The sequence below is a fragment of the Strigops habroptila genome, chromosome 3 (genome assembly GCF_004027225.2).
Source record: "Strigops habroptila isolate Jane chromosome 3, bStrHab1.2.pri, whole genome shotgun sequence".
Lineage (NCBI taxonomy): Eukaryota > Metazoa > Chordata > Aves > Psittaciformes > Psittacidae > Strigops > Strigops habroptila.
Genome location: NC_044279.2, coordinates 35878009 through 35903481, shown reverse-complemented (window position 1 = coordinate 35903481; position 25473 = coordinate 35878009). Strand labels below are relative to the sequence as shown.

Here is a 25473-nt window from a genome sequence, read left to right as displayed (position 1 = left end):
GGCAGTTTTACATGCAACAGCCTCTGGAGCTGTTCCAAAGTCACTCATTACTTGCTTTAGATGATACAGTGACTACAACAACAGAACAGCCACATGCTAATCCCCAATTCCTCCCCCTCCACCCTTCTTCTTATATTATTTTTTCCCTTCTCTTTTCCCTCTCTCCTCTGGGGAAATTCCAACCCTGCAAAGCCCACACTCTAAGCCTGGAAAAGAAATTATTTTCCATCCTTATTTTTGCCAGGTAAGGACCATTTCAGTGCTAACAGCCCTCAGTGCTTTACCTCCTTAGGGCAGCCCATTGTCTCCTTAGGACAAGGAGCCTGACACCACTCACAGTAAAAGAAAATCCAATAATATAAGGATGTATGCAGTTCATAATCAACTTGGACTTCATAAACCTTGGGCAATCATGTTTTCTATATTAATGAGCTTTGTGAGCTTCTGGACAGTGTAAGAGCACAATAAAATATGACAAAATACAGTTAAAAATACTGAGGAAATTTTTAGCAAGGATTATTGAAAGGAAATTTTACTCTCCAATCTAAAGTGAGTATACCTTGGTATTTTTCTTATTACAGGCAGCTCTCTAGAATGAAATATTAAATACCAGCTAGCTGTACTCTGCTACCACAAGCTTTATGTTTTAGGAGCTCTGAGTGAATTTAAATATTCACCATATTTAAATAATTGTCTAAGGCAAAATAATCAGCTCAGTATCTCAAGAGTCACAGTCATCTTTTACCAATTTGACCCCAACTCACACACATAAACAAGTTTAAGGAAATTTGCACATCATCTTGGAACCTTCAACCACATCCTGTACTAAACTGTGTTTCCATTTTCTGACATATGAATTTCATGAAGCTTTCTTTTAATTAGAATAGAAAAGGTTTAAATCAAATAAAACATGGTATGACTAATGTAGCCCAGAAAGTAGCTTCAAAGTTATTTACTTTCATTTTAAATATTTATTTTGTCTTTTCCTAGAATTTGCTTTAAAATGCAGCAGATTTATTAACTGCCTCGCATGCTACTGCCACACAGGAGGTTGATAATGGAATATGAAGGTTTCAGCTACCTATAGTGTTTGGAAGCAGACTTGGGATTATGGGATAAGATGTTCTAAAGTCAGTAGTATTGTTCCCATTTATTTTTATTATGGCCAAACCCTCATTTGTTTCTGTTGAGGGAGAAAAAACAATAAAAATCAACAGTGATAACATTCAAACTGTTCATTTTAGCTCAGAGAAGATAACAAACAATCCACAGATATAAACTGGTTAACTCCTTTGAGTCCTGCTCTTTAAGGCTGTCTACAAAACCCACACACTGGTTTATTCTAAAGTTCACTAACTAAAAATTCACTAACGAAAACCAATCTTCAACGATGAAAAAAAAAAATTTACTCACTTTCAGGGCATCCCCTTCATTGCCCTCCATTACTTCCAGAATAAGTGCAGCTAGTATGTTAAATCCTTGACAATAGCCAACAGATTTATTCCACCTGGCATAAGCCAGCAGAACACGTTTTAGTACCACTCGATCTTGCTCTGCCTCCTGGCCACAGTAAGAACTGCAACCAGTTCGGTGAAGGTCCTTTAAAGAAAAAAAAAGACAGGCACATACAGAAGAGATGTGCATTTTTCTTCCCCCTTTAGTTCTCCTGCCTGCCCCAGTTTTCCTTCCACCTCCACCTTCCCAATATATACTCTGAAAGTTGATGACAACATTTCTTTTTTAATCCGTAAACCTTTAGCTTACTGAAAAGAAATAGGTCCAGCAAGCTCTTAAGTAAACAAGTTACCTAAAAGACGTTCACATGAAGGTTTCATAGAAGATATTAACTGATATCTAGTTTTCAAAGAGGCAAGACATAACAGCTATTATGTTAACTGAACAAAAAAGGCCAACTGTTTTTATCAAAGTATAAAATAACTACTAGGCAACTAAGTTTTCAAAACAACAGAAAGAGTGCCCTTGGGATTTAAGCAATTTATAAGTGAAGGGCAAAACATGTACTACAATGTTTGTATTTCATAAGTAATACCTATAAGCTTTAATTACCAAGTACAGATGACAATTGTAATAATCAGGAACACAAATTAAGGTGACTATAGAACACAATCTCTCCTAAACAGAGTAATACCTCCTAAACAGGTAATAGACTAATATTAAATTCAACATACCAATACATATCTAGTAAGTTCTTCCCTAAAGCCCCCCATTGCTTTAAATATTAAACATCAGCTGAGAAAATATATATAGACAAAGGTGCTTCACTCCTGTAAAGTAACTGAAAAAGGCGCAACTGCTGTATCATGAAACATACTTTTTAATCACAGCAAACACTTGAGCCTATTTATAGAGAAGAGGGAAGAAAAAACCCTCTTATGTTCCTTTGTCTCCAAACTCCAGTACTACTTTTAAAATAAAAAAGACGAAATTGAGGTGGGGGAATGGGGGGGATAAATCAGTAATAGCATTTTTTTCCCAGCTAACACTAACCAGACCAGTGCAGAAGGACCAAAGAAGCTGAAGAAATAATTTTGGTGAGCCAAAAGGAAGTAAGATGTAATTTTTGTCAAAGCAGTTTCAGAGAACAAAATAAATCAAAATTCCATCTATTAAAAAAAAAATATAAATAAATCAACTTTTAATTAAAAAAAAAATAAAAAATAGCTGGCTACCTTTACTATCTGGATGCCCATAGAGTCATCATCAGGATTACTTCTTTCATTGAATGTGAAACGCATAGTTTTATCCCAGTCAATGGCTATACTGTGTAAGTACTGATCAGCTAGGGTCAGCCAAACCTAGAAACACACAAAGCAAGCCAATAAAATTATTTCTCAGATAAAATAGGAACAGTTTTCATATACACAGTTAGATGAACCTCATGAGCTTCACCCATATGTGACTGCTGTTAAGACTTGAAATATGCAGAAGAGGACTAGAGCTAAAACAATTTTTGCACAATTAAAGTAATAGCTTTAATAATAAAATAATTTAGCAATAAAACAGAAGAGAAGGAAATAGTTAGCATTAGGTGTCCAGATTTGTGACCTGCTTACAAAGATGCAAGTCCATTATCAGAAACTGGATCCACAGGGGCCCTCCAAGATGGAAGCACACTCTCCTGCAAGGACCCTCCTTGTGAGTTCAGCCCTTCTAACTGCAAAAAGGAGTTTTATAAACAGGTAACACTGCTGCAGGCTTCCCTCAACTCAACCATGGATCCATCTCCTGGAAATCTAGCAGTGCTTCCCTTCACCAGAGGGCTCTTCTGATCGACTTTACAGAAGAAATAGTGTCCAGCACTAACCATTTGGGAGCAATCTGAAACCCCTTTGATCACAGTTACTTACTCTTAACACGAGGGCTTCCTAAACTGTTAATGCTACAGAAAGTTCTGAAAACAAAGATTTTGCCAATTTTTAAAGCCTAATAATTACCAGAAGAGATCTATGCATGTGTATTCAAGACAAAGGCTGGACCTTTATTAAACATTTGAAAAGTTCCTGAACCACAAGACACATGACAGATCATACAATGACAATAAATAGCAATATAGGATCTTTCTTTTCAGGAAACTGAAAGAAATCATGAAAGTAAATGGGTCGAATTTTGTATCAGCCATTAACTCATTCAAGTGAGAAAAGCAATTCAGACACTTCCCACAGATTTGCACACTTAAATAGTTGCATGATGAAGGAATTTACAGACAGCTCCCAGAATCTCATGTTTTCTGCATTTACATTTCCCTTCCCACACTTCTGCAAAGGCACCCATGCAGAGAAATGCCACTGTTCTGCCTCCCAGCAGCCTTTGGCACTGCTGACATCCTACTGATGTTGACTGGATTCTTTATCTGTGCCAGCCCCAGAAAACAAATGTCACATACCACAGCGATACTGCAGATGTCACATGCCACAGATGTCACCCTGCTTCTGCTGCCAGCAGAGGGAACAATCAACATGCTGCCAACACAAAATGCTTCCTTAACTTTGGTATCAATCTTGAAATCACTTGGGAAATGGGGAATAGCAGTGAAGAGACTGCACCCCTTTTCTTAATGCTATTTCTTTGGTTAGCATCATGTGGTCATGTGTGAGCAAACACAGAGAGAGGCAAAATGAGACGGAAAGATAGAGAAATGAGTTGAATGATGTGGCAGAGCAAGCCTGCTGATAACATAAAACTAGGACGCAGTGGCTGGTAAGCCCAAGGGCACCTTGACAGGTTGGAAAAATGGGCTGACAAGAACCTCATGAAGTTCAACAAGGAGAAGTGCAAAGTCCTACACCTGAAGACGAACAATCCCACACACCAGAATATGCTGGGGACCACCCAGCTGGAAAGCATCTTTGCAAAGAAAGAGCTGGGGTCTTGGTAGACACCAAGTTGACCATGAGGCAGCAATGTGCCCTCCTGGCAAATGTGCCCAACAGCTTCCTGGACTGCACCAGGCAGAGCAGTGCCAGCAGGTCAAGGGAGGTGACCCTTCCCCTCCGCTCAGCACTGGCGAGACACACCTGGAGTGCTGGGTCCAGGCCTGGGCTCCCCAGTACAAGAGAGAGCTACTGAGGAGAGTCCAGCAACAGGCCACTAAGAAGATCAATGGACTAGAGAATCTCTCCTATGAGGAAAGGCTGAGAGAACTGAGACCATTCAGCCTGGAGAAGAGAAGGCTCACCATTCTGTGATTCTATGACCTCTGCCAGTCACGTTCCACAGAAAAATGTCTGAAAGACTTACTGGAATGTGGGAAAAAAACGTTTCAGGAAAGAAAAAAAGCTGTTAGACAGACATAATGATCCACTGGAGTTGTAAATTGAAAACAAAATCATAGCAGTGTGAGGAAAATGATGCCACCAAATCTTCTCTTTTCTTCTCCCCTGATTTGTAAAGAACAACAGTTCACTTTGGAAAGACAGCAAAAAGAAAAGGAAATTAATCTCAAGTATCAAAAATATATGGAACTACATACATTTTATAAAGCTTTTAAAATATCCCTTTTATTTAAATTGCATTTTTAAAGCTGAGATCATGTGACTCAGTTTTACAGAAAAGATGAATAGACATGCCTTTTTTTAGGCTAGGGAACTTCAAACATAGTTGAAGAAAGTGATAAAGTAAGTTAGCAAAATCCCAGTGGACCTTTTCCTACAACACTATCTCAGCACGATTTCCCATTAATGGCACACTCTACCATTCTACATCACTCCTGACTCTGAGCTTCCCTAATTTAGGCAATCTGCCTTTCCCCCATCAAATGTTTCTATGAGCATTCTTGTCAGCACCTTCATAAAGATGACAGCCTACACTGGAGATGTGCTCTCCTTTCAGTTGGTTTTCAGCTGCGGGGGCAGCTTCACAAGTGCAATTCCCCGAGACTGACAGAATGAAGCAGTAACACCTGCACCAGAGTAAGCTACCCAAGCCTCAAGCAGAAAGAGCCTGACTATTGAAAACACCATCTTTACCTGTCTCCTCAGACTCTCCAGCTGCCCTGTGAGGTTATCACTGAAGAACATAAACTAGCAAAAATCGCCAGTACAGCTTAAACATACAGCTTCCAAATATTTCTTAAAAAACACTGATAATATTGGTGATATTCACCTCTATTGAGAAACCCACAGGCAGTATGTCCACAAAGGTACAGGTCTACCTACCTTTCTCCGCCACTCTTTAGGTATGCCGGTCGGCAACCTGGCCACTGCTTTGAGCGCATCATGCCACTAAAAGCAAAAGCATCCAAAATGTATAAAATCCACCATTAGTTTAATGCAACAGTATAGCAACATTTACAACACTGCAGACATGCATATTCATTTCATTTTACTGCACACTTTTCAGAGTTTAACAGGGAAAATACAAATTAATTACTTAATGATGTAACAAAAATGTAATATTCTAGGACACAAAGACTTAGGAGATAGCTGAGTAAACAATGAAAGCTTATTGCATTTTCCAGATACTAATGGAACAGCTCTTGATGCAACTGCAAACAATATGCTGACATTATGATGACAGATGCACTTTTGAACTAGGGCAAGTACTTTGATTGAAGAGAACCCAGTTCTTCACAAACTCAAGAGAAAGATTAATCCAATTACCTGCTGAAAACCGTTTTGACCTAAAGATGGTTCAAGCGTGAACTTCAATTTTGTGTCAACCCCTAGAAAACAAACAAACAATCATGGCCATTATTTTCCTTTAGTTTAGAAGAAAAAAGAAAAAAAAAAAGGCAAAAAGCAACATCCACAATTGAAACAAGAACACAAGATTTCAGCTACACATTTCAACAACTACATTTCAACCTGTTTCTGTGAATTTTTGTCTTCAGAGTGGATTCAAGGCACATGTTAAAAAGAACATGGACAAAATGTTTTTAAAATGCAGTAATACCCTCTTTAATGATGTAGTTCAGCACAACGCAATTAACTAAAAATCATTTAGTTCACTATTCTACAAACTGTGTATGTACACTGCAAACTACAGTATGCATCCACAGAAAAGCATATACAGTTTCTTGCCATCTATTTCGACTTCTTGACATAAAGTCACTCAAAATTCATTTCCAAGTTTGGGGTGCTAAAACTATTTTATTGCTCAGAATATATTTTTTATATAATTCCTCAGAACGTAAAGCACATTTGGTCACTGGTATCAGTTAAACCCAGATTTTATTTTGGCCTTATGAGCAAATTATTTTAATTGTTATAAAGCATGCCTGCTAACAGTCTATAAAATAATATACTAGATAATACACTAGGATCTCAAGTTTGGTCCGCACTGGACCCTGCCTGTGGCACTGGAGCATGCCATAACACGAAGAACAGTAACACTGGATTTGCTTTGTATCCCCCAGTTCGAATGGACAAGGCTCGGGGCCTTCAGACGCCGCTGTCCAGTGCTCGGGTGCTGAACACCGCATCGTGTCAAGTCTCCTCCCTCACGGCTTCCAGCACAAAGAATAAAACCTTTTTTATTTTTCCTCCATAATTTAATGGAATGTACTGCTCTACATTTAAAATCACGTGATGCATATCTTCTTGTCTTTCTAGAATATCAAGACAAGCATTTTTAATATATATGTTTTAATAGCCATATATATATATATAAAAAAATCCAGTCAGATTTTAATCCTGCAGGATTTTAAGTATACAAAATCTCTGCTAATCAACTCACCAGTAATACTCAATGCTTTGGAGGACTAAGCTTGTGAGTTTCACAGAAACCCAAACTGTAGTGGCACTTGCTAGTTATGAAATGCAAAATGCCTTTCAGCATTTGCATACTGAAGTGGTGGTAAGTCATTTAAAAACCTTGCTGCTTGATAAATATCTATTTAAAGACAGCGTTCTCCTTCAAGACTTTTTTCCCCCTCCTTTGGTGGGGGAAAGGGAAGAGAAATAAATACAATTCACATAAAACCCAATTTTGTTTAGAATTTTAGCATTTTAGAATTGCATCACTGAGACCTGGGGACTGGTGCTTGTATTTCCCTGCTTCGGATTTAAAAGACATCCTTGTCAGATCTAGAAAAATAAAAGCTTCAAACCATAATAGATATGTCTTGAAAAAACATTAAAGGATTAAAATCATTCCTGGAAGTAACTGTTTATTAGTATTCTTCCCCATAACTCCATGGCACTCAGCAGGAACTCCTAATAGATAAATCTCTCCATAGTAATTCAAAGCAGTGTAACAATGCCAGTAACCTCCTAAGACGAAATTGCATCATGTTTGCTGTAAATGCAAAAATATGAGCCTTATTCCCAAGCAACCTAATGGTAAGTTCTGGAAAGCCCTAAGACATACAAAAAGGTATAATGACCAAGAACTCCTTTTGTAAGGTAACAGATGTTGACATGTTATCTAACACTGCCTTGTAGCAAAGAAGCAGTAGCCTTCCAAAATAATAATGTACTCATTTCCAACTCAGCAGCCAAATATTAATCACTTCACAGTTTTCTAAGATTTAAAGATCCCAGTAACAACTTCTCTCTTTGTCTTCCTAAAAAAAGACGCAAGCAAAGACAGCCAAGTCGGCAAAAGATCAAGCATTGTAAGACACAACCTCAGAGCAAGGCAGAATATATCTATCATATACATGAACAGCATGACCATTGCTCATGCAGGGGCCCAGACAGCTGTTTCTGTTGATGAAATGACACTGACATCAGAACCTGGAACCTCCATCAATGAAAGTTTATTAAATCATGGCAGACAATTAAGACAGGCGTGAAAATTACTGGAAATGAGAACAACATCATGTGGTAACAGCAGATTACATGGCGCGCTCTCTTCAGGATGGCGAGGAACTGCTCTGTCAGGCCATGCACTGGAACCTCTTGTAGAAGCCATTGGAGTCTGCATCACCCTATTTGTTCCCAGTTAGAAATATTCCCCACATCAAATTATGTGACAGTAAGGAACAGCTACACCCACCCAGGAACTTCCCATGGCATCCATGGGAAGGCAATCAGCAAGCTGGGAGCAGCGTCTCACTGCCTGTTACTTATTTCTGGCACAACAACCATCTCACTATGTGCAATTCCTGCACTCTTCACTGAATTTGACCTTGGACTTTAGAGCTTCAAGGAATTAATGCTTATCCCTCTTGGAACTTCTCTTGGTTTCCCAAACCTTCCTACCTCCACCATTCCCCTTTTCCTAACAAATCTCCCACCCTACCCCCACATACTTTTTTTTTTTTTTTGTAACTCAATCTTGTAATTTTTCTGTGTCCATTTGTGCCTGGATCACCACCAGCCTTTCCCTTGGGCCTTCTTCCACATACAGTCTTTTCTCCCTTACACTTCCATCACCGGCTACATCTTACCAGCAACTTCCTTTAATTCTGCATTCAGTTGCCTTCTCCCCACAAACTAACTTAGATTCCTCAACAGCTTCTTCCCCCCCTCAATACCCCAAACCCATCCAACCGTACCACAGACCTTCTACATCCATTTTCACTGGATTTTCCTTTTTTTGTCAATCCTCCATCTCTGGTACACATTCTTCTCCATTACATAAACACATGCTTTTTGCAGAAAAGACCCCTTGGGCCTTATAAGAACTTTTCTCTCAGCTCCTGCACATGGGCAGCCTGGCAGAAACATACCATCTATGCAGCAATAGTTCCTACTCTCAGGGACTGTAACCGCTGTCAGCATAACTCAGCCCTTTTACATCAAGCCAGCCAGGCTATAGCATCATTTGACATATAAAGTACCACATCCAGTTCATACACTTCAACTGATGCTTCGTACTTAAAAAGCTCATGTAAGCAGGAATGTGTTGGGAACACATATGAATTATTAGCTCCACAAATACAAGCACACACAAAGGTACATGTTTGGCACCAGTCAGATTTCTGAAGGGCGGGGGAATGCCAAAATAAAGCTTGTTCAATGCCATTGCACCAGGTCACCAGAAACCACTGCAGAAACACTTTAAAAATAAAAAAAGGTAAAACCCCACAAAACCCAGTCCCATTAGCTTTTCCATGTAAAGTACACAATGACCCCTGACAATGAAAGGCCGTAAGAGGGAAGATTATACCCCTCGGACTCCCAAATCCTAGCAGTCTTCCACTGCATGACCAAAACGCAGCACAGGACTACATGAAGAGACACAAGAAGGGAGAAAAAAGTTGTGGTCAGCCAAGTACCTGGGTGAGGGAATCAAATCCCCACTCCTCAGTAATATTCAACAAAAGGATGGGACTCTTCCTGAAATTCTAAAGCAGAAAAACCACAGGAAGATGATCTGTTCTGATGCACGTATATGAACTATAAAGCCATAGCTTCAAACTTACAAAGCACATGACTGTACGTTCCTGGCTGGACTTAAAAGCAGCTGTTGAAACATCTCCCATGGAAAGCCAATAAATATTTTATCAAAAACAAATGAGGAAAAAGGCCTGAAGCAAGTCTGCGTGCAGTGGGAGTCCAAACTTGGGGTAAAAAGTGCCAACCTAAACTACTACCTTATCGTTGCTTCTGGTTTCAGGAATATTCTTAGCCTTGCCTTATAATTTGTCTCTATATGTAGGGTTTAATCTGTAAAATGAGAAATAAAAGTAATACTCTGAGTAACTCTGCAGGAAAACACTTTTGTCAGGAGACAGAGCTCACTGGGATGTATCAAAGAACATCTAAAATCTGCAGTCTACAGAAACCTCTCAGTACAGACAGACAGCTGATACAGACTCTAAGAAAATCTGAAGGAAACTTTGTTCAGCTTATTTTTTAAGAGCACATCAGGTGCCCTGTTTCCATCAGTCTGTGAAAGCATGCATCCTGAATGACACTGTTGTATCCACTTACATGTGAACAATATGGAAACCCCAACCCAGTGGGATTTCCTGGCTTTAAGACTATGGCATTCATGGTTACATCTCTGATCATCTCCCCTGGCCTTTGTGGGAGTGTAAGTAAAAGAATGGCATTACCCAGACAACCTCATTACTTGGGATATCAGAAGGCTACTGTAGGAGCACAGATCTGTGAGAATTACGCGCCAGGAAATCTCCTTGACAATGGCAACCCCATAAACCTACACCAGAATGTATCTGAGACCTTATTAATAGCAGCATTCAAAACTCAAACACAGAGGCAGTCAGCATTGTGTGCTTGACACACACACGCAGCTAGTACAATGGGAAACTGAGTCTTACATGTTTCAGTGCATTGCTCTACATTTCAGTAGACCTCAGGCTTACATGGTTTGTAAATGCCTAGGATTAGGCAACATTTCAGCTACAAGTGACAGCTCTAACACTGTAAATTGAATTTAAATTTCCAATACTTCATGGAAAAAATAAGTTATCGAAAATTTTTATGGCAGGCAACTATAATCTAGCACTCAGCAATGACCACCCATCAGTGCCCCTGCCGAGAGCCCACCTCCCTGGAGCAAATGCACGTTGGCTGACCACCTGGTCCTTAAAAGAGATTTTGGTATTAAAGCAGGATTCGGAAAAAGCAGCCGCAGAGTGAATGCCTTCGCCCTTAGCAAAGGCATGGTTGCGAACTTAAGACAACACCCTACCGCAGACAAAGGCTGGTGGGAGGAGGGGTCTCCGGCAAGTCAGGAGTGAGCAGGTTCATCGGGAAAGGTCTGCTGAGACTGAGGGGAAACCGCAGCGCCTCGGCGGCTCGGACCTGAGGGAGTGACTGGGGGAGGCCGGCGGAAAGCGGCGGCGCGGGGGGTAAAGGGAGACAACAGGGACAGGGTGCAGCCGAACGGCACAAAAGCGCTGCGAGGCGGCGACGCCAGGCGGGAGGAGCGCGGAACGGAGCCGGGAGAGCTGAAGAGCGCAGCCGGGATCCGCCGGTCGGGGAGAGCAGGAGGAGCGCCCCGGGCAAGGGGGCAGCGCGCTGCCGCCCCGCAGGGCCCGCGGACGCCTCGGGCCTCCCGCCCGGAGCCGGTCCCGCTCCCCGCCGGGGCTGCCTCGCACCCGCCCCCCAGCCCAGAGCGCCCTCGCAGTCCCCGCTCCGAGGCGGGCCCAGTCCAGGCGCGACCTCGCCGCCCCGGCCGCCGCGCCCCGCACACCCCGCCGCGCCTCAGGCCGCGACCGCGGCGCCTCACGCAGGCCGGGCCCGCCGAGGCTGCCGGCACCGCAGCGACGGCCGACCAGGCGCGGCCATTTGCCTCGGGCCGCTACCGGCCGCCGCGCCCCGGGGCGCTGCCCCTCGCCGCGCCTACCCGCGGCCCTCATCGCCCTCCGGCCGCGTCCTCCTCGCCGAGCTGACCCCGGGGGGAGCCGGCGGCCCGGGCCCCGGCCGCTCCCCGCCCCGTGCCCGCTAAGCCGCTTACGGGATGTCAGCCGCCGCCCGGGCGGGGGGAGCGCGTTACCTGGCTCCAAGGTGCAGAGCAGGCGCGGCGCCGTCCGGGAGATGCAGCTGCGCTTTTTGAGGACGTTGCTGAGGATGGTGCCCACGCCGCCGCCGCCCGAGCTCTGCCGCTTCAGGCATCGCCCGCCGCGCCGCAGCGAGCCCGTCAGCCTGTCCTGCCGCATGGCAGCCCCGGCCGCCGGGCGCTCCCGGCCAGCGGTGCCAGAAAGCTCGGCTTAGGGCGGCGGGGCGGGAGGCATGGCGGGAGGGGTGCCCCGCCGGGTGCGGCTCTCCCGGCTAGCGGGGATCTGCAGTGCAGAGACAGCAAAGTCGAAGTGCGGGAGAGATGAGGGAGGACAGGGAGAGGAGAAAGAGGGGGAAAAAAGGAGGGGGAGAAAGGAGCTGCTCCCGCCCACAATCCTAGCATCACTGCCTGAATAAATCAGCAGCTTCTCCTCCTCCTCCTCCAGCACCACCTGGGATGCAGCAGGCGAAGGGGAGAGCAGCCCCCGTTGGAAATGAAGGGACCCAGGCGGCAGCGCTGGGGCTCAGCAGTGCCAGAGGGCTCAAGACAGAGCCCTGCATAGCCCCGGACTGCCCCCACATCGCCCAGCATTGGCAATACTGACGCGTCTCACTCGATGCCTGGTAAGAGGGGACAATATTGACATTTTTGCCAAGAACGAAATGAGCTAACCATCCTAGATTTAGGTTAGATATAGGAAATAAAATTCTTCCCTGTGAGGGAGGTGAGACACTGGCACAGGTTGCCCAGAGAAGCTATGGCTGCCTCATCCCTGGCAGTGTTCAAGGCCAGGTTGGACAGGGCTTAGAGCAACCTGGTCTAGTGGAAGGTGTCCCTGCCCATGGCAGGGGGTTGGAACCAGATGATGTTTAAGGTTCCTTCCAACCCAAATCCTTCTATGATTCTAAGATCCAGCAAAGAGACTTCTCACATGGGATTCTGTAGAGTCCTGCTGCCCCTTTCAAAAAGCTGTCCTGGGAAGGAGTCCCACAAGCACTACCAGAGCATGGAGCATGGGGAGAGTGATGGATGTAGCAGCATCACGATGCCAGGGTAGGCTGGGGTCAGGTCCTGGGCCAGGTCTGCTCAGGGACAGCAGCAGCAAAGGCAAGTGGGCTGCACAGCTTCTGTGTTTCTGACTCTCCAGCACAGACTTTGGACATCCTCAACTAAAATAACACCCTTTTCTATGAATCTAAACTGCAGTTGCATTTATTACTAATGACTTACCATGCACTAAATAGTTAAAAGCAGCTATTCAACAGCATTCTCTTAGATGCGTTTTCTAGTTCTATTTGACCTAACAGCATCTTAAAAGGGTTTGATACAGCATTTCAAACTAGTGGTTTGATTGACAAGAAGGAAAGTATTTGAAATTATGATACCTTTTACGATCTAAACCACTCAGCATTTCTATGGAAGGAGAGCAGATTTATCACACCACATTAGCTGGGCTCCAAGACCAAGCTATGGGAAGTCTGAGTATACCTGCCAACATCTGCAGCATTGAAACGACAATTTGTTCCTTTATTAAAAGGATGTTTTCCTCAGCCACATTACAAAGATAGGAGAAAACCAGGAACAGATAAGCAGCAAAGCAAATTATATAAAATATATGCAATATAAACCATAGAAGCAAGCCTTTTTTTTTTTTAAGATCAGTTATAGCTATCTTTAGAAGTTGCTATTAGAAGTTTTCAGAGAAGCATGACTTTGATCATGCCTTTTTAAATATCAGTTTTTGTTTTGGAGGAAAGTCACTACATTTGAGCTGGTAGCTTGCGCTCTGAATAGATAATTAAGTCTGTGTGTCGGTGGTTCTTTTTTTAACAAAGGTAACACTTCCCTGCTGATGTAGATGATGCAAATCACTTTATTTCGGTGCCAGCTGGAGATGACGATTTAGTGGTTAAAGCATCGGATTTTAAATGAATTCATCTCCCCCTAGGTGTACAGATCATACCAATGGGACTGTAACAGAAACATTTAAATACAGAAATAATCTCTAATATTATTCTCCTCTTCCTAGAACACCATACACAAATAGCACCGCATCATTCTTGGTTCGTTTCAAGAGTGGCTAACCCAACACCACATGCTGTTGCCTGAAGTCTCAGGAGCTATAGCCAAAGTTTCAGGAACCACTCATTATCCACACAGTGAGAATCAGTCATCCCACTAAACTGGACATAATCATAAGTAACCTTCAGACTTTGAAAAATTACAAATTACAAGACAGACATGAATACCTAACTGACGAGGATAACCAGCTGTCGAAGTGAGAATTCAGTGTCCTCATTACTGCTATTTCTCCTACTTGTCATCATCTATAACAAAACTGGAAACAAATCAGGACAATCATGCTGTGACTTGGGACACTGCTGCTTCCAAGGACCAGCACACCATTAAGGAGCTCTCCTACATGCCAGCCAATTAATGCAACGTTACTCTTCAGGAAAAAAAAAAAGCAAGCATGAACTTCAGGAGACGAAATGAAGAAGCCAAGCCATACTAATGGGTTTGATGACTCACCAGATCATTAACATTGGATTTTAGAGACACACGGAAACTTCTTATTAAGCATACACACACATATCTGAAGGGCAAGAGCCTAGCTTCTAGAAAAGTGGATGGTATCAGGTTAACCACTGATCAGGCAAAGCCTCTCATTTGTCTGTGGCAAAATGTGTTCTGCGCCCCTGCCTGGATTTGCAGACATATAAGCACGACACTGCATGTCAGCAGCTTGTAGAAATTGGCCATATTCACCACTGTTAAGCTGTAAATTGTCTGCAATGATGGGGAAGTTTCAAACAAATCACCATAGCTCCAAGTTGGTGAAAACACAGCAAATTTGAACTCAAAGATGTCACCAGCCATCATGAATCTAGTTTGATCCACCAATGCAAGGAGGTATGGCCATGTCTACAAGTCCTCACCTGCAACTGCTGACAAGAGAGATGATGCTCAGAAAGGAACTGGTGGGGGATCAAAGCATTTTGGCTAGCCCAGATATTTCAGCCCCAGATATTTTATAATAATCAACCCGAGACTTTGGCTTTCCCCCGTTTCATTTATTCCCTCCCACACAACAGACTCACTTTCTGAAAAACCTTACCTCCTCATTTGCTATTTCTTTGCAGTCTTCCACCACCTGCTAACCATGCCTTTTTAAGGCCAAAGCATACGTCATAAGGAATATTAGTTCACATGTATAACTTGCTTGACTGTTACCATTGGCCTTACTGTGATTGGTCCTATAATCACTGCCAGGTTTTGACATAGAGAAGCCAACTCCATTTACTTTGACCCTCCCGATTTATCAGCTCACTTCTCTTCTGCCTGCACTGGGACAATGAGGTAAAACATTGTGCTGTTCTAGGCAGCTAGAACAGCAGAATGAGCTCAAGCAGATGGGACGGTGACAGGAACAGCAGCAGAAATGGGGCCACAGACCGATCTTGCTTGTTTGCATGAAGCTTTAACTACCCAACTCGGGATTACTGGAAGGCACAGTTCACTCGTTCTCTTCTGATGTGTGCGAAGAAGAATGAATGTAATCAAACGTCTAAGAAATGGTAAGACATAGAATCATAGAATCATAGGACAGTTAGGGTTGGAAAGGACCTTAAGATCATCTAGTTCCAACCCCCCTGCCATGGGCAGGGACACGTCACACCAGATCATGTCACCCAAGGCTCTGTCCAACCTGGCCTTGAACACTGCCAGGGATGGAGCATTCACAACTTCCTTGGTCAACCCATTCCAGTGCCTCACCACCCTCACAGTAAAGAACTTCTTCCTTATATCTAACCTAAACTTCCCTTGTTTAAGCTTGAACCCATTACCCCTTGTCCTACCACTACAGCCCCTAACGAAGAGTCCCTCCCCAGCATCCTTACAGGCCCCCTTCAGATACTAGAAGGCTGCTATGAGGTCTTCAGCTAGGCCACTGTATTTCCTGAACTCCACATCCTCCCCTTTATTTCAACAGGGATGTGTATAGACCTGTAATACTGATTTGCACCACATCATCCCAGTACAATGATGAAAGTCTGGGGAGAAAGCTTGTTTGCCATGCTTCTGGACACTCATGTTAGCAAAAATACTTAAAGCAACACATACCCTTGAAAAAAAAGTATGATAATACTGAAATATGTTTCATCCCAAGGCATTTTAAAAATTACATTTGGGCAGCTGCTGATACAGCAAATATCAGAAAGAAATCAATATATTATATGATCAATACGTCAATAGGATGAGCGGAAAAAAATGTATTGCAACCATGACGCAAAACCTAGTGTATTGATCATAGGGCCATTGTCTACTAAGCTCCAGAGTTCTGTATACTACCTTTAAGACCCCAGAAAACAAAACCCCATTACCACTGGGCTTCCAATAGCTCTGCAGAAGTTAGCAAATCAAGAAATATTAAGCCTGTACCAACAGGCTGATGTTCTGATGTGTGTTCTAGTTCACAATGAGCTTCAAAAAAGAATATATTACACTTCCAAATTGAAGTGTATAAGAGAAAACACGTGGAATGAACTATGTCCACTTTGGAAGGAAGAAAGAATAAGGCAGTTTGAGATTCTCCCAGGAGGCAAAGCTATTTTAAATACATTAAGCCCTTTAAACCATCTTCGTCACTGGAGCACAAAATTCCTACCCTACACAGTTCTAGATGTATTCTATTTTTAAACATCCCTTCTGACAAAACCAGCCTCACTTCCTTCTGCTTGGTCCCAAAAACCTAAAACCAAGCACGACCCACCTGAAGTTTCACACTCCCCCAGCTCACAAGATGGAGCCACCTCTGACAGCCTGAAAAGAGGCTTGTTGGGTCTTTGACACTGAAGGGGCATAGGTGCTACAGTGATGGTACAGTGCATGTCCTTGAACATGAGAGCCTGTAAGGTGGCACAGCCCAGCGCTCCTCCCACCTCAGCCTGCAAGTAGAGCATCCCCTCCTGCATTGCCAGTACTGCTCTAGAGGCACTGTTACTGACGTGCTACTTCAGACACCGCAGGTGAACAGATGCTCTGCTCTACCAGCTAGCTGTAACTGTTGTGTGGACCACCAAGCACAGAGCCTGCAGGGCAGTTTCATATATCCGCAGCTGCACGAGCATGTGAGGAAGGAGTCTACAGGTAAGAGTGGACAGATCTACACTATACAGAAGGAGAAACATGATTTTGGACTAACAGATTCAGTTCTGTCACCAAGCTGTTCTCTGCTCTCAGACATGTAATCCAAAATTGTCTTTACTGGACAAGGGATGGTTCCAGAACCAATACAAAAACCAAAGTTTTGCTACTTTATTTGTGCCTAGAGAAGATTCATCTTACACACTTTCAACAAGTAGGGCTCACGAAAATGGTGCAGTGTGTTGACACACCACGGTCTCATCAACACAGCATGAATATTTTAAACTTTTCCATTGCATTAGTCATGATTTGTATCACTTTGTACATAAATGTCACAAAAAGAGGTCAGGGCCTCTCTGTATCCTACATTAGCTATCACAGCCAAAAAAAGCAGAGCCAATCCTTGCCTACAAATATAAACTACACAATGGACAGGAAATAACATTTATGATTTTTCAGAAACAGAGAAACAAGATTTAAATGATTAGTCTCAGGAGCATGCAGCAGAGCCGAGAAAAAACCCAAACAAGCTCAAATCTGGACCAATGCTTCCTCTTCCCTTAGACTTCATGCACATAGCCTTTTTACTTGTTTCACCCTTCAAAAACTGACAGCACAGTAAGTACCCGTTAACAGAGCCTTCTCTTGAAGGAAGCCTTGAAACAGCCCACTTGTTCTTGGAGAGCTTCAGACAAACAGAGGATCTGGGTAATTCGCTTACTAGCGAGCACTCTCTGGCCATTGGGCTTTGTTTATAGCTGTCTGAAACAATATTGCCTGCAAGTTGTTTAGCCACATCTATTGAGGACTGATCTAGGAACATCATTAAAATAACACTGCTTAGCAAGTGTTTATCTTTCAACAGGAAATTAATCTACAAGCTATTACTCCTGCAAGAAGCTGACAACTGTATATGCACTACATGACTCTTCAGCTTATCAGAATCAGGATTCAGCCAAGAGAGAACTTCAGACTCAAGATTCCTCATTATGATTTTTAGGCTTGTTCTTTTCTCTTCATTCTCCCCCTTCCCTCCCACACACATTATCCATCCCTGCCTTCTGTACTACACACATGCATGTACTAGGACAGGATTGATGAGAACAGAGAAAAGAAGGTCCCTTCAACAGAGCCAGGTCTCCTTGACCCCAGCATCACCAGCCTACAAATGTGTGTTGTAATTTATGTTTCGGGAGTGATGGACAGTTACACCTAGTAAGTGTATTTACAAATTAAATAATATTCATAATCATATTGCTTCTTGAAATTTTTGGCAGATAGGAAACACCCTGAGGAGGATGCCAAACTTTCCCAACATCACTGAAAAGACTTGCAATATCATACATCCATAATTAAGGCATCTGTAAATAAGTTGTGAAAGCAGTTTCTAGCAGTTTACAGCACTGTGGGGTGGAACTGTGATGACCAGTTTCCCACCTAGGGACACAGCACATTCGTAGGCAGTGAATCAGTGCAGGTACGTCTGTCTGCAGTCCCTCAATTTGTAGGTTGCTCTTAAAAGTGGCACAAGATGCTTATGCAATTGGATGGCGTAGGTGAGAATATGAAAGCTCTAAAAAGCATCACAGGTTGCTAAAACAGAAGTACAGACAGTCTGTAATGCCCTTGAACCTGCCTACAACCTCTCCCCATTAGTAAATATTTCCATGAATGAGGGAGATGTAGAGAGACTTGACAACTGTACAGTACCAGGGCTAAGGCCAGCAACAGCAGAACTGCAGGTACCTGTCTCCCAGACCTATGCTTAATCCAGTAGAGCATGAAGCCCCTACTTTCCCTGAATTCTTTAGGAAACCACTCAGCAGTAAGCCAGAAGCTTTTCTTAATCCTGTCTCTATAACACAATCACATTAAAAGCTAGGAATATGTTAATATTCAAATGCTTTACATTACAAATTATTAACTTTCCTATATCACCAGCTCTCACCATCACACCATTAAAAAGCTGGTCTTCTGCATCTTCTGGAGTTCCTAGGTCAAACTGATTTGAAGGATACAAGAATCAAATTTGCTGATAAGTCATCAACCCTGAGCACACAAGTGATAGCAACCAGTGCCAATGGTCTGGGTACAAAGGGTGGCCTATTCCAGTCCAGGCCCATCACTGGGAACTGACTATTCCCAAAGCTTAACAGGAGAGAATAGAAAGAATGTGTGAAAAGTAGAAACTGACTCATGTTTCTTAAACATCATGCACCACAGATCAGAGGCACCTCAAAGGTTTCAGATGAAAAAAAACCTACTCTGACATTACAAAGTAGATGCAATGTGGAAAACTTTATCTTAACATAGGGTTTGATGGCTGCACTGGAAGGACAATTAAGGAGATTTAACTTGGAACTATCCATGCAGAAAACAAAAAGGGGCTTAAATATAATACTGCTTGATCACAAGACAGAAGTTAGTTCTTCTTATTATGCCAGTAATAGAGGACAACAAACTTACACAACTGAGTATGCCTGGTATTCTATTAAAGCTATTTGTATTCACTGCAGTGCCCATAAATCCTAATCCTGGACTGCAGCATTATTGCAGTGGGTGCTGCACAAACACAGCAAAAAACAGACTGCCTGTTTTAAAAGAAATAAATAAGAGAAAAGAAAACACATTAGCATACTGAGGTGTGCAGAGAGACAATGAGATGATACTGGAAAGCGTGTTGAACATTATTCAGTGTAAGAGCCGCTCTTGTGTTTCTGTAGGCTTCATGGCACACGTGAAGGCACAAGGTCAATAAGAGAGCCGAGGGATTAGGTTTTAATCATCCACTCAAGTTCAACATGGCTAAACTTCTACAAGGAAATGCCAACATGGGGGGAAATTGAGAAGGTGCTTGTTTTAAAGTATGTAGGATGGAGGTAGGAGGCATGAGCTAACCTTGAACACTGAGTAAGAAATGATAAGGATTTGACAACAAAGGAGAGTAGGTCTTGAAGAGCTTTTGATATTAAAGCAATGAGAGCAAGACATTGGTTAGATCTATAATGACCATAAGGGAAGCATAGGCACCTCACACTCCTGTGAACGCCTACGTACAAACACTAAAACGTCGGTGTGTTTATTGCAAGCTGAAGTCTACTGCTACATTTAATTCTTTGTACATATATGTTTTCTTCCAAAAGGACACCCAGAAAAAAAAGTTTGCAGAAGCTTTCTATATCCCAAATGCTTCCATCAAGCTCTTAATCAGAGAAAAATGGCAAATAAATAAGTAGAGGGATCTTTCCATGTTTTGAAACAGGAAGAGGCACAGAATTCAACAACTGCATCCACGTTTCTTCTTACTTTTTTCTAATTTTGTTCAACTGTATAAACAAACTCTAAAATTATAATTGCCATTTGAAGAGCACACTGATCTCTGTTGTCCTGATGAAGAAAATAAAAGGGAGGAGTGTCAATTTGTTTTACTTATCACCTTCATGTGCCGACCGTAACAGCAAAGCAGAACACACGCAGTTACATTAAGCAGACAGTTGCATTTCATGAGCAAGGTAAAAGATATATCATGCAAGGACTGCTAAAGTAACAATATATTTTAACTGCTGTAGTAACCAGTAGCATAAAGTCTAGAGTTAACAACTGTAATAAAAGTCATAGAAATGCTTACATGCTCAATAAAATAGAGAGAGAGGACCTTTTACATTAAATGCAAAGTAAAGAATTTAATAAAAAAAATTATTTTGGCAAGGAACATATTAAGAAGAAAAATCATTGAAGAGGCCTACATCAAAAGTATGCTGGAAAGCATGACTATAAAAATTAAGACGCGTTCCCTAACTTTGCTAAACAGTATGAAGTAAATGAGTATCTTGGCCAGTATTCACACCCCAGAATCCTGCTTAAATGCTACATGGCCATTTTAAAAAGCAAATCACCAAGTCAGCAGAAAACCCAATATATGAAAAACTAATTGACAAGTGTGATATGTAGGCATTGCTTAAAATAATGTTTGCAGAAGAATGGAGGTCATAGCAGACTGCAGGCTCCCAGCTCTAAAACTGAGCTGCTCTTCCTTTAGAATCATAGAATGGTTTGGGTTGGAAAGGACCTTAAGATCATCTAGTTCCAATCCCCCTGTCGTGGGCAGGAACACCTCACACTAGACCATGTTGCCCAATGCTCTGTCCAACCTGGCCTTGAACACTGCCAGGGATGGAGCATTTACCACTTCTTTGGGCAGCCTGTTCCAGTGCCTCACCACCCTCTCAGTGAAGAACTTCTTCCTTATATCTAACCTAAACTTCCCCTGTTTAAGCTTGAACCCGTTACCCCTTGTCCTATCACTACAGTCCCTAAGGAAGAGTCCCTCCCCAGCATCTTTGTAGGCCCCCTTCAGATACTGGAAGGCTGCTATGAGGTCTCCACACAGCCTTCTCTTCTCCAGGCTGAACAGCCCCAACTCTCTCAGCCTGTCTTCATATGGGAGGTGCTCCAGCCCTCTTATCATACTCGTGGCCCTCCTCTGGACCTGCTCCAACAGCTCCATGATCTTTTTATGTTGAGGACACCAGAACTGTACGCAGTACTCCAGGTGAGGTCTCACGAGAGCAGAGGGGCAGGATCACCTCCTTCGACCTGCTGGTCACGCTTCTTTTGATGCAGCCCAGGATACGGTTGGCTTCTGGGCTGTGAGCGCACACTGCCGGCTCATGTTCAGCTTCTCATTGACCAACACTCCTAAGTCCTTCTCCGCAGGGTTGCTCTGAATCACTTGTCTGCCCAACCCTTAGCAGGGTTTCCAGGAGAATCTGCTCCATGATCCTGCCAGGCACAGAGGTGAGACTGACTGATCTGTAGTTTCCTGGGTCGTCCACCTTCCCCTTCTTGAAAATGGGAGTTATATTTCCCTTTTTCCAGTCATCGGGAACTTCACCTGACTGCCACAATTTTTCAAATATGATGGACAGTGGTTTAGCAACTTCATTTGCCAGCTCCTTCAGGACCCGTGGATGGATTTTATCAGGTCCCATGGACTTGTGCACATTCAGGTTCCTAAGATGATTTCGAACCTGATCCTCTCTTACAGTGGGCCTAAGGTCTTCATTCTCACAGTCCCTGCATTTGCCTGCCAAGACTGACAGCATGGTCAGAGCATTTGCCAGTGAAGACTAAGACAAAGAAGTCATTAAGAACCTCAGCCTTCTCTAAATCCAGGGTAGCCAGTTCTTCTGATAGCTTCCAGAGAGGGCACACGTTATCCCTACTCTGTCTTTTGTTTGCGATATACCTATAGAAACCCCTCCTGTTATCTTTGACATCCCTGGGCAGATTCAGTTCTAACTGGGCCTTAGCTTTCCTAACCTGATCCCCAGCTTCCCAGACAATGCCTGTGTATTCTTCCTAGGCCTTTATTAGAACCTAATTATTTGCTTAGCACCTAGCATAGAAATTTAATTTTACAGTGTGGACTGCCAGCTTCATTGGTCTGAACTGCTATTTCAGAAACCAAGATTTTAATCTACCCAACATAATTAAACAAACCACACCACCCTATGTCCCCAAGACAAGAGTTATCCACAGACAGAACACTTTCAAAGATCTTAGATTAAAAAGTAATTGCCAAAGTTAGAAAAATTACTAACCACAAAACACCTTTGCACTATAGGAATGGGACCATGTTTATACGTAGAAGTTTTTTATATGTTGTTTAGTACTTATTTGCAGTAATGCTAAGGACATCATTCATCATAGATGAGGCTCAGGCTGTGCAAGGCCTTCATTAGACATGTAGCAAAGAGATGGATTGTGCCTGCACTGCTTAACGATAGAGGCCTGCTTCCAGCATGGATCCTCCCCCTCCCAGTACGCATGGCTTCTGCAGACAGTGCTCTGTTATAGAGGAACAGAAACAAAACCTTTTCTGGGATTGGGGAGAGGAACGGGTTCACTCCAGGAGAAGCTCGTAAGTCCCATATAGCTCTTGGAATCACAAATCATGCTCAGTCAATACGGAAATCCTCCACCACCACTCAATTTCTTTGATCGCATATACATTGGTTCCCATTTGCAGATGCCACCAGTTCTCTAAAGAAACAGAAACTTTTCCATGAAGTTTTGCATGTACGTGAAGCTATTGAAACCCTAAGTCCTCCAGACCACATAATTCCCTTCATCTCCCATGTGGGCCATAGCTTCACAGAGCACATTCTGCAAGTGTTGGAAAAGGAAGCAGCTAACAAAGCAAATGGGCCTCCAGCTATCACCTCCCCTTCCTGAAAAAAAAGTACATACGTCAGTCATTTAAGCAAGTTTGACACAGAGACAGTTGGGTTTTGGTTTTGTTTTTTATTTGTTTGGGGGTTTTGTTTGGTTTTTGTTTTGTTGTTGCTGGGATTTTTTTGGCTGAAGAAAGATGAAGAGGAAAAAATAGTTGTCAGTCACAACTACTGCAAGCTTTTTTACTCAACAGGTAAGCAATGAAATTTCAGTTCATAACCCACTCTTACAGGGCAAATTTACTGAACTGAATATGTTTAGGTTTAATCAAAGGCTCATTTAATTCTGAAGCCTTGAGCCATTAAAACTGATTTTGAACATGCACAGCATGACGCAAGCATGAGTTTCGGTAACAGCAAAGCTCTGATTGTTTCTTCACTACTGAGTAGCTTGGGACGACTCACTCCTCTGAACATGTGTTTCTTCTACCAGCCTTCAAGCAGTCTTGTCTCATTAAAAGTTTGGTTTTCATGTTTGTCCAGTGACCAGCTCATTAGGTTCCTGACTTCACTGGGCCTCTCTAGGCACTACTATAAATATTAGTAACATTTAATTTCTCAGTTTAGTATTCTTTATAAAAAGATCAGTGATGTACATTGATTGCCTCTTCATTCTGACTTCCTTTAGTCTAGCTGAATAATCATTTTTCCTTCAGGATCCAAGGCCAAACAGCTATTGCTGCCAATGACTATTGTATGAGATAAGAAGTCAGAAGTAACATATTAAAATAAAAATCAAACTATTAGCTTTCCATGATGCCAAATCCAAACCAAGAACCAAACCATTCGTGCTTTGTATTTTGGCGATATGTATTGTATGGATGGCAGGAAAAACATCGATCAGTATCAGATTGCCATGATCTTAGGGAAGTAAATATAATTTATAGTGAACTAAATTCAGAAGCTGTTTCACTGCTGGCAAAATATAGCAAAAGGTTTCCAGTTTTTACTAAAAAAGAGATATAAATGATAGGTTGTAAGTAAGATGATGTAACGTGGAAATGGAACATAGACTTGACTTTCTTAGCAAATTTCAAGGGTATGCAAGGAGCACTCATTTACTGCTCAGTAAGTCAAATTCAGGTTATTAACAGCTTCAAGGAGAAAAGCATTTTAAAATCTGAGGTTATCGTTTAACTCTTCCTCCAAAGCTGCTGCAGCACAGAATTATAATCAGGACTATTGATCCAAACAGACTAAGTTCACAGTCCACTTTTCTAGTGTCTTGTTTTTAAATGTCAAGCTTATCTCACAAAGCTGCAGAAACATAGCTGCTAGCACTGCCTGATGCTCCATAAATCAGCCTATTCCTAGCACTAATTATCCCAAGCAGCTGTTATTCTCCATTTGATCTTTAGTATCCAGGAAATCTTTTCTTCAAAGACTAATTCAACCAGAGAACATTTAGCGTGTGCCATATTTGGAGATAAAATGCATCTGTGTTACTTAAAGGCCATGTACTCTGTCAGGCGTTTTCAGAGAAGCCTCATTAAGCCTCCTACAAGTTCACGATGGTTAAAAAAAAGGCATTTCATTAGGAAAAAGAACAGCACAGTTACTTGTACTGAAGTATAATCCCCAGAATAAAAGAGGAGGTAGCGCTAAACTAGACAAGTGTTAAGGACTATGCATACAATCTAATTGCACAACTTCTTCTCTGAGGCTGTTTCCACATCCAAAAGCTTGCCAGAGAAAGATTAAAGATTGCAATGACATGGTATTATAGCATTCAGCTCACACAGCCACCCCTGCTGTGAGCTTATACACATACATAAACCCTCATATCTTTATTATCCAACATTTGCCATATATGCTATGGCTTTTTACTATCTGCAGGAATCGGAGCAGGATCTGCAATCAGTTCAGAAGTGTCTAAAGGATCTGTGAAATATGAATGCACCCTGGTGCACGTCTCACGCACCATTCCTGTACACATAGCCTTTGGCAGCATCAGCTTCCTCACAAATTCCCAGTTAATGCAATGAACTCCTAGGTTATACCCTCGATGCTGAGGCCTTGCATCAAAGCGCACAACTACTGTCGCGCACAGACCTGCGGGCTGAGCCCTTTGCTCAGCTGGGCCATGCACCCCACTCCTCCCTCTCCGGCCAACACTCACCCTGTCCCAGACAGACATGCTGGCCCGGAGCAGGATGAGCTCAGTTTCACACTGTTCCTATGCGGAAATCAGCACCTCGCCTCACTCAACCACAAT

At 42.6% G+C, this 25473-nt stretch overlaps 1 protein-coding gene and 1 long non-coding RNA gene across 7 annotated transcripts in view; one reads left to right on the top strand and one right to left on the bottom strand.

The window, feature by feature from the left end:
• The window catches only part of TBC1D30 (TBC1 domain family member 30), a 58683-nt gene that overhangs the window by 19631 nt on the left and 13579 nt on the right, over window positions 1–25473 (bottom strand). For 4 of the 6 annotated variants that reach the window (XM_030479304.1, XM_030479302.1, XM_030479303.1 and 1 more), the window contains exons 3-6: window positions 6120–6181; window positions 5676–5741; window positions 2691–2816; window positions 1414–1599 (exon numbers count right to left, since the gene is read on the bottom strand). In XM_030479304.1, the coding sequence (XP_030335164.1) occupies window positions 1414–1599; window positions 2691–2816; window positions 5676–5741; window positions 6120–6181 (440 nt within the window). Of the gene's footprint in view, window positions 1–1413; window positions 1600–2690; window positions 2817–5675; window positions 5742–6119; window positions 6182–11871; window positions 12261–25473 lie in introns of those variants that run through there. The other 2 variants (XM_030479306.1, XM_030479307.1) reach the window with 1 other exon arrangement.
• LOC115605212 lies at window positions 11076–18274 on the top strand. Its single transcript, XR_003990537.1, has 4 exons — window positions 11076–11131; window positions 12320–12497; window positions 13904–15452; window positions 17888–18274. It is a non-coding gene; the product is annotated as an uncharacterized LOC115605212 (long non-coding RNA).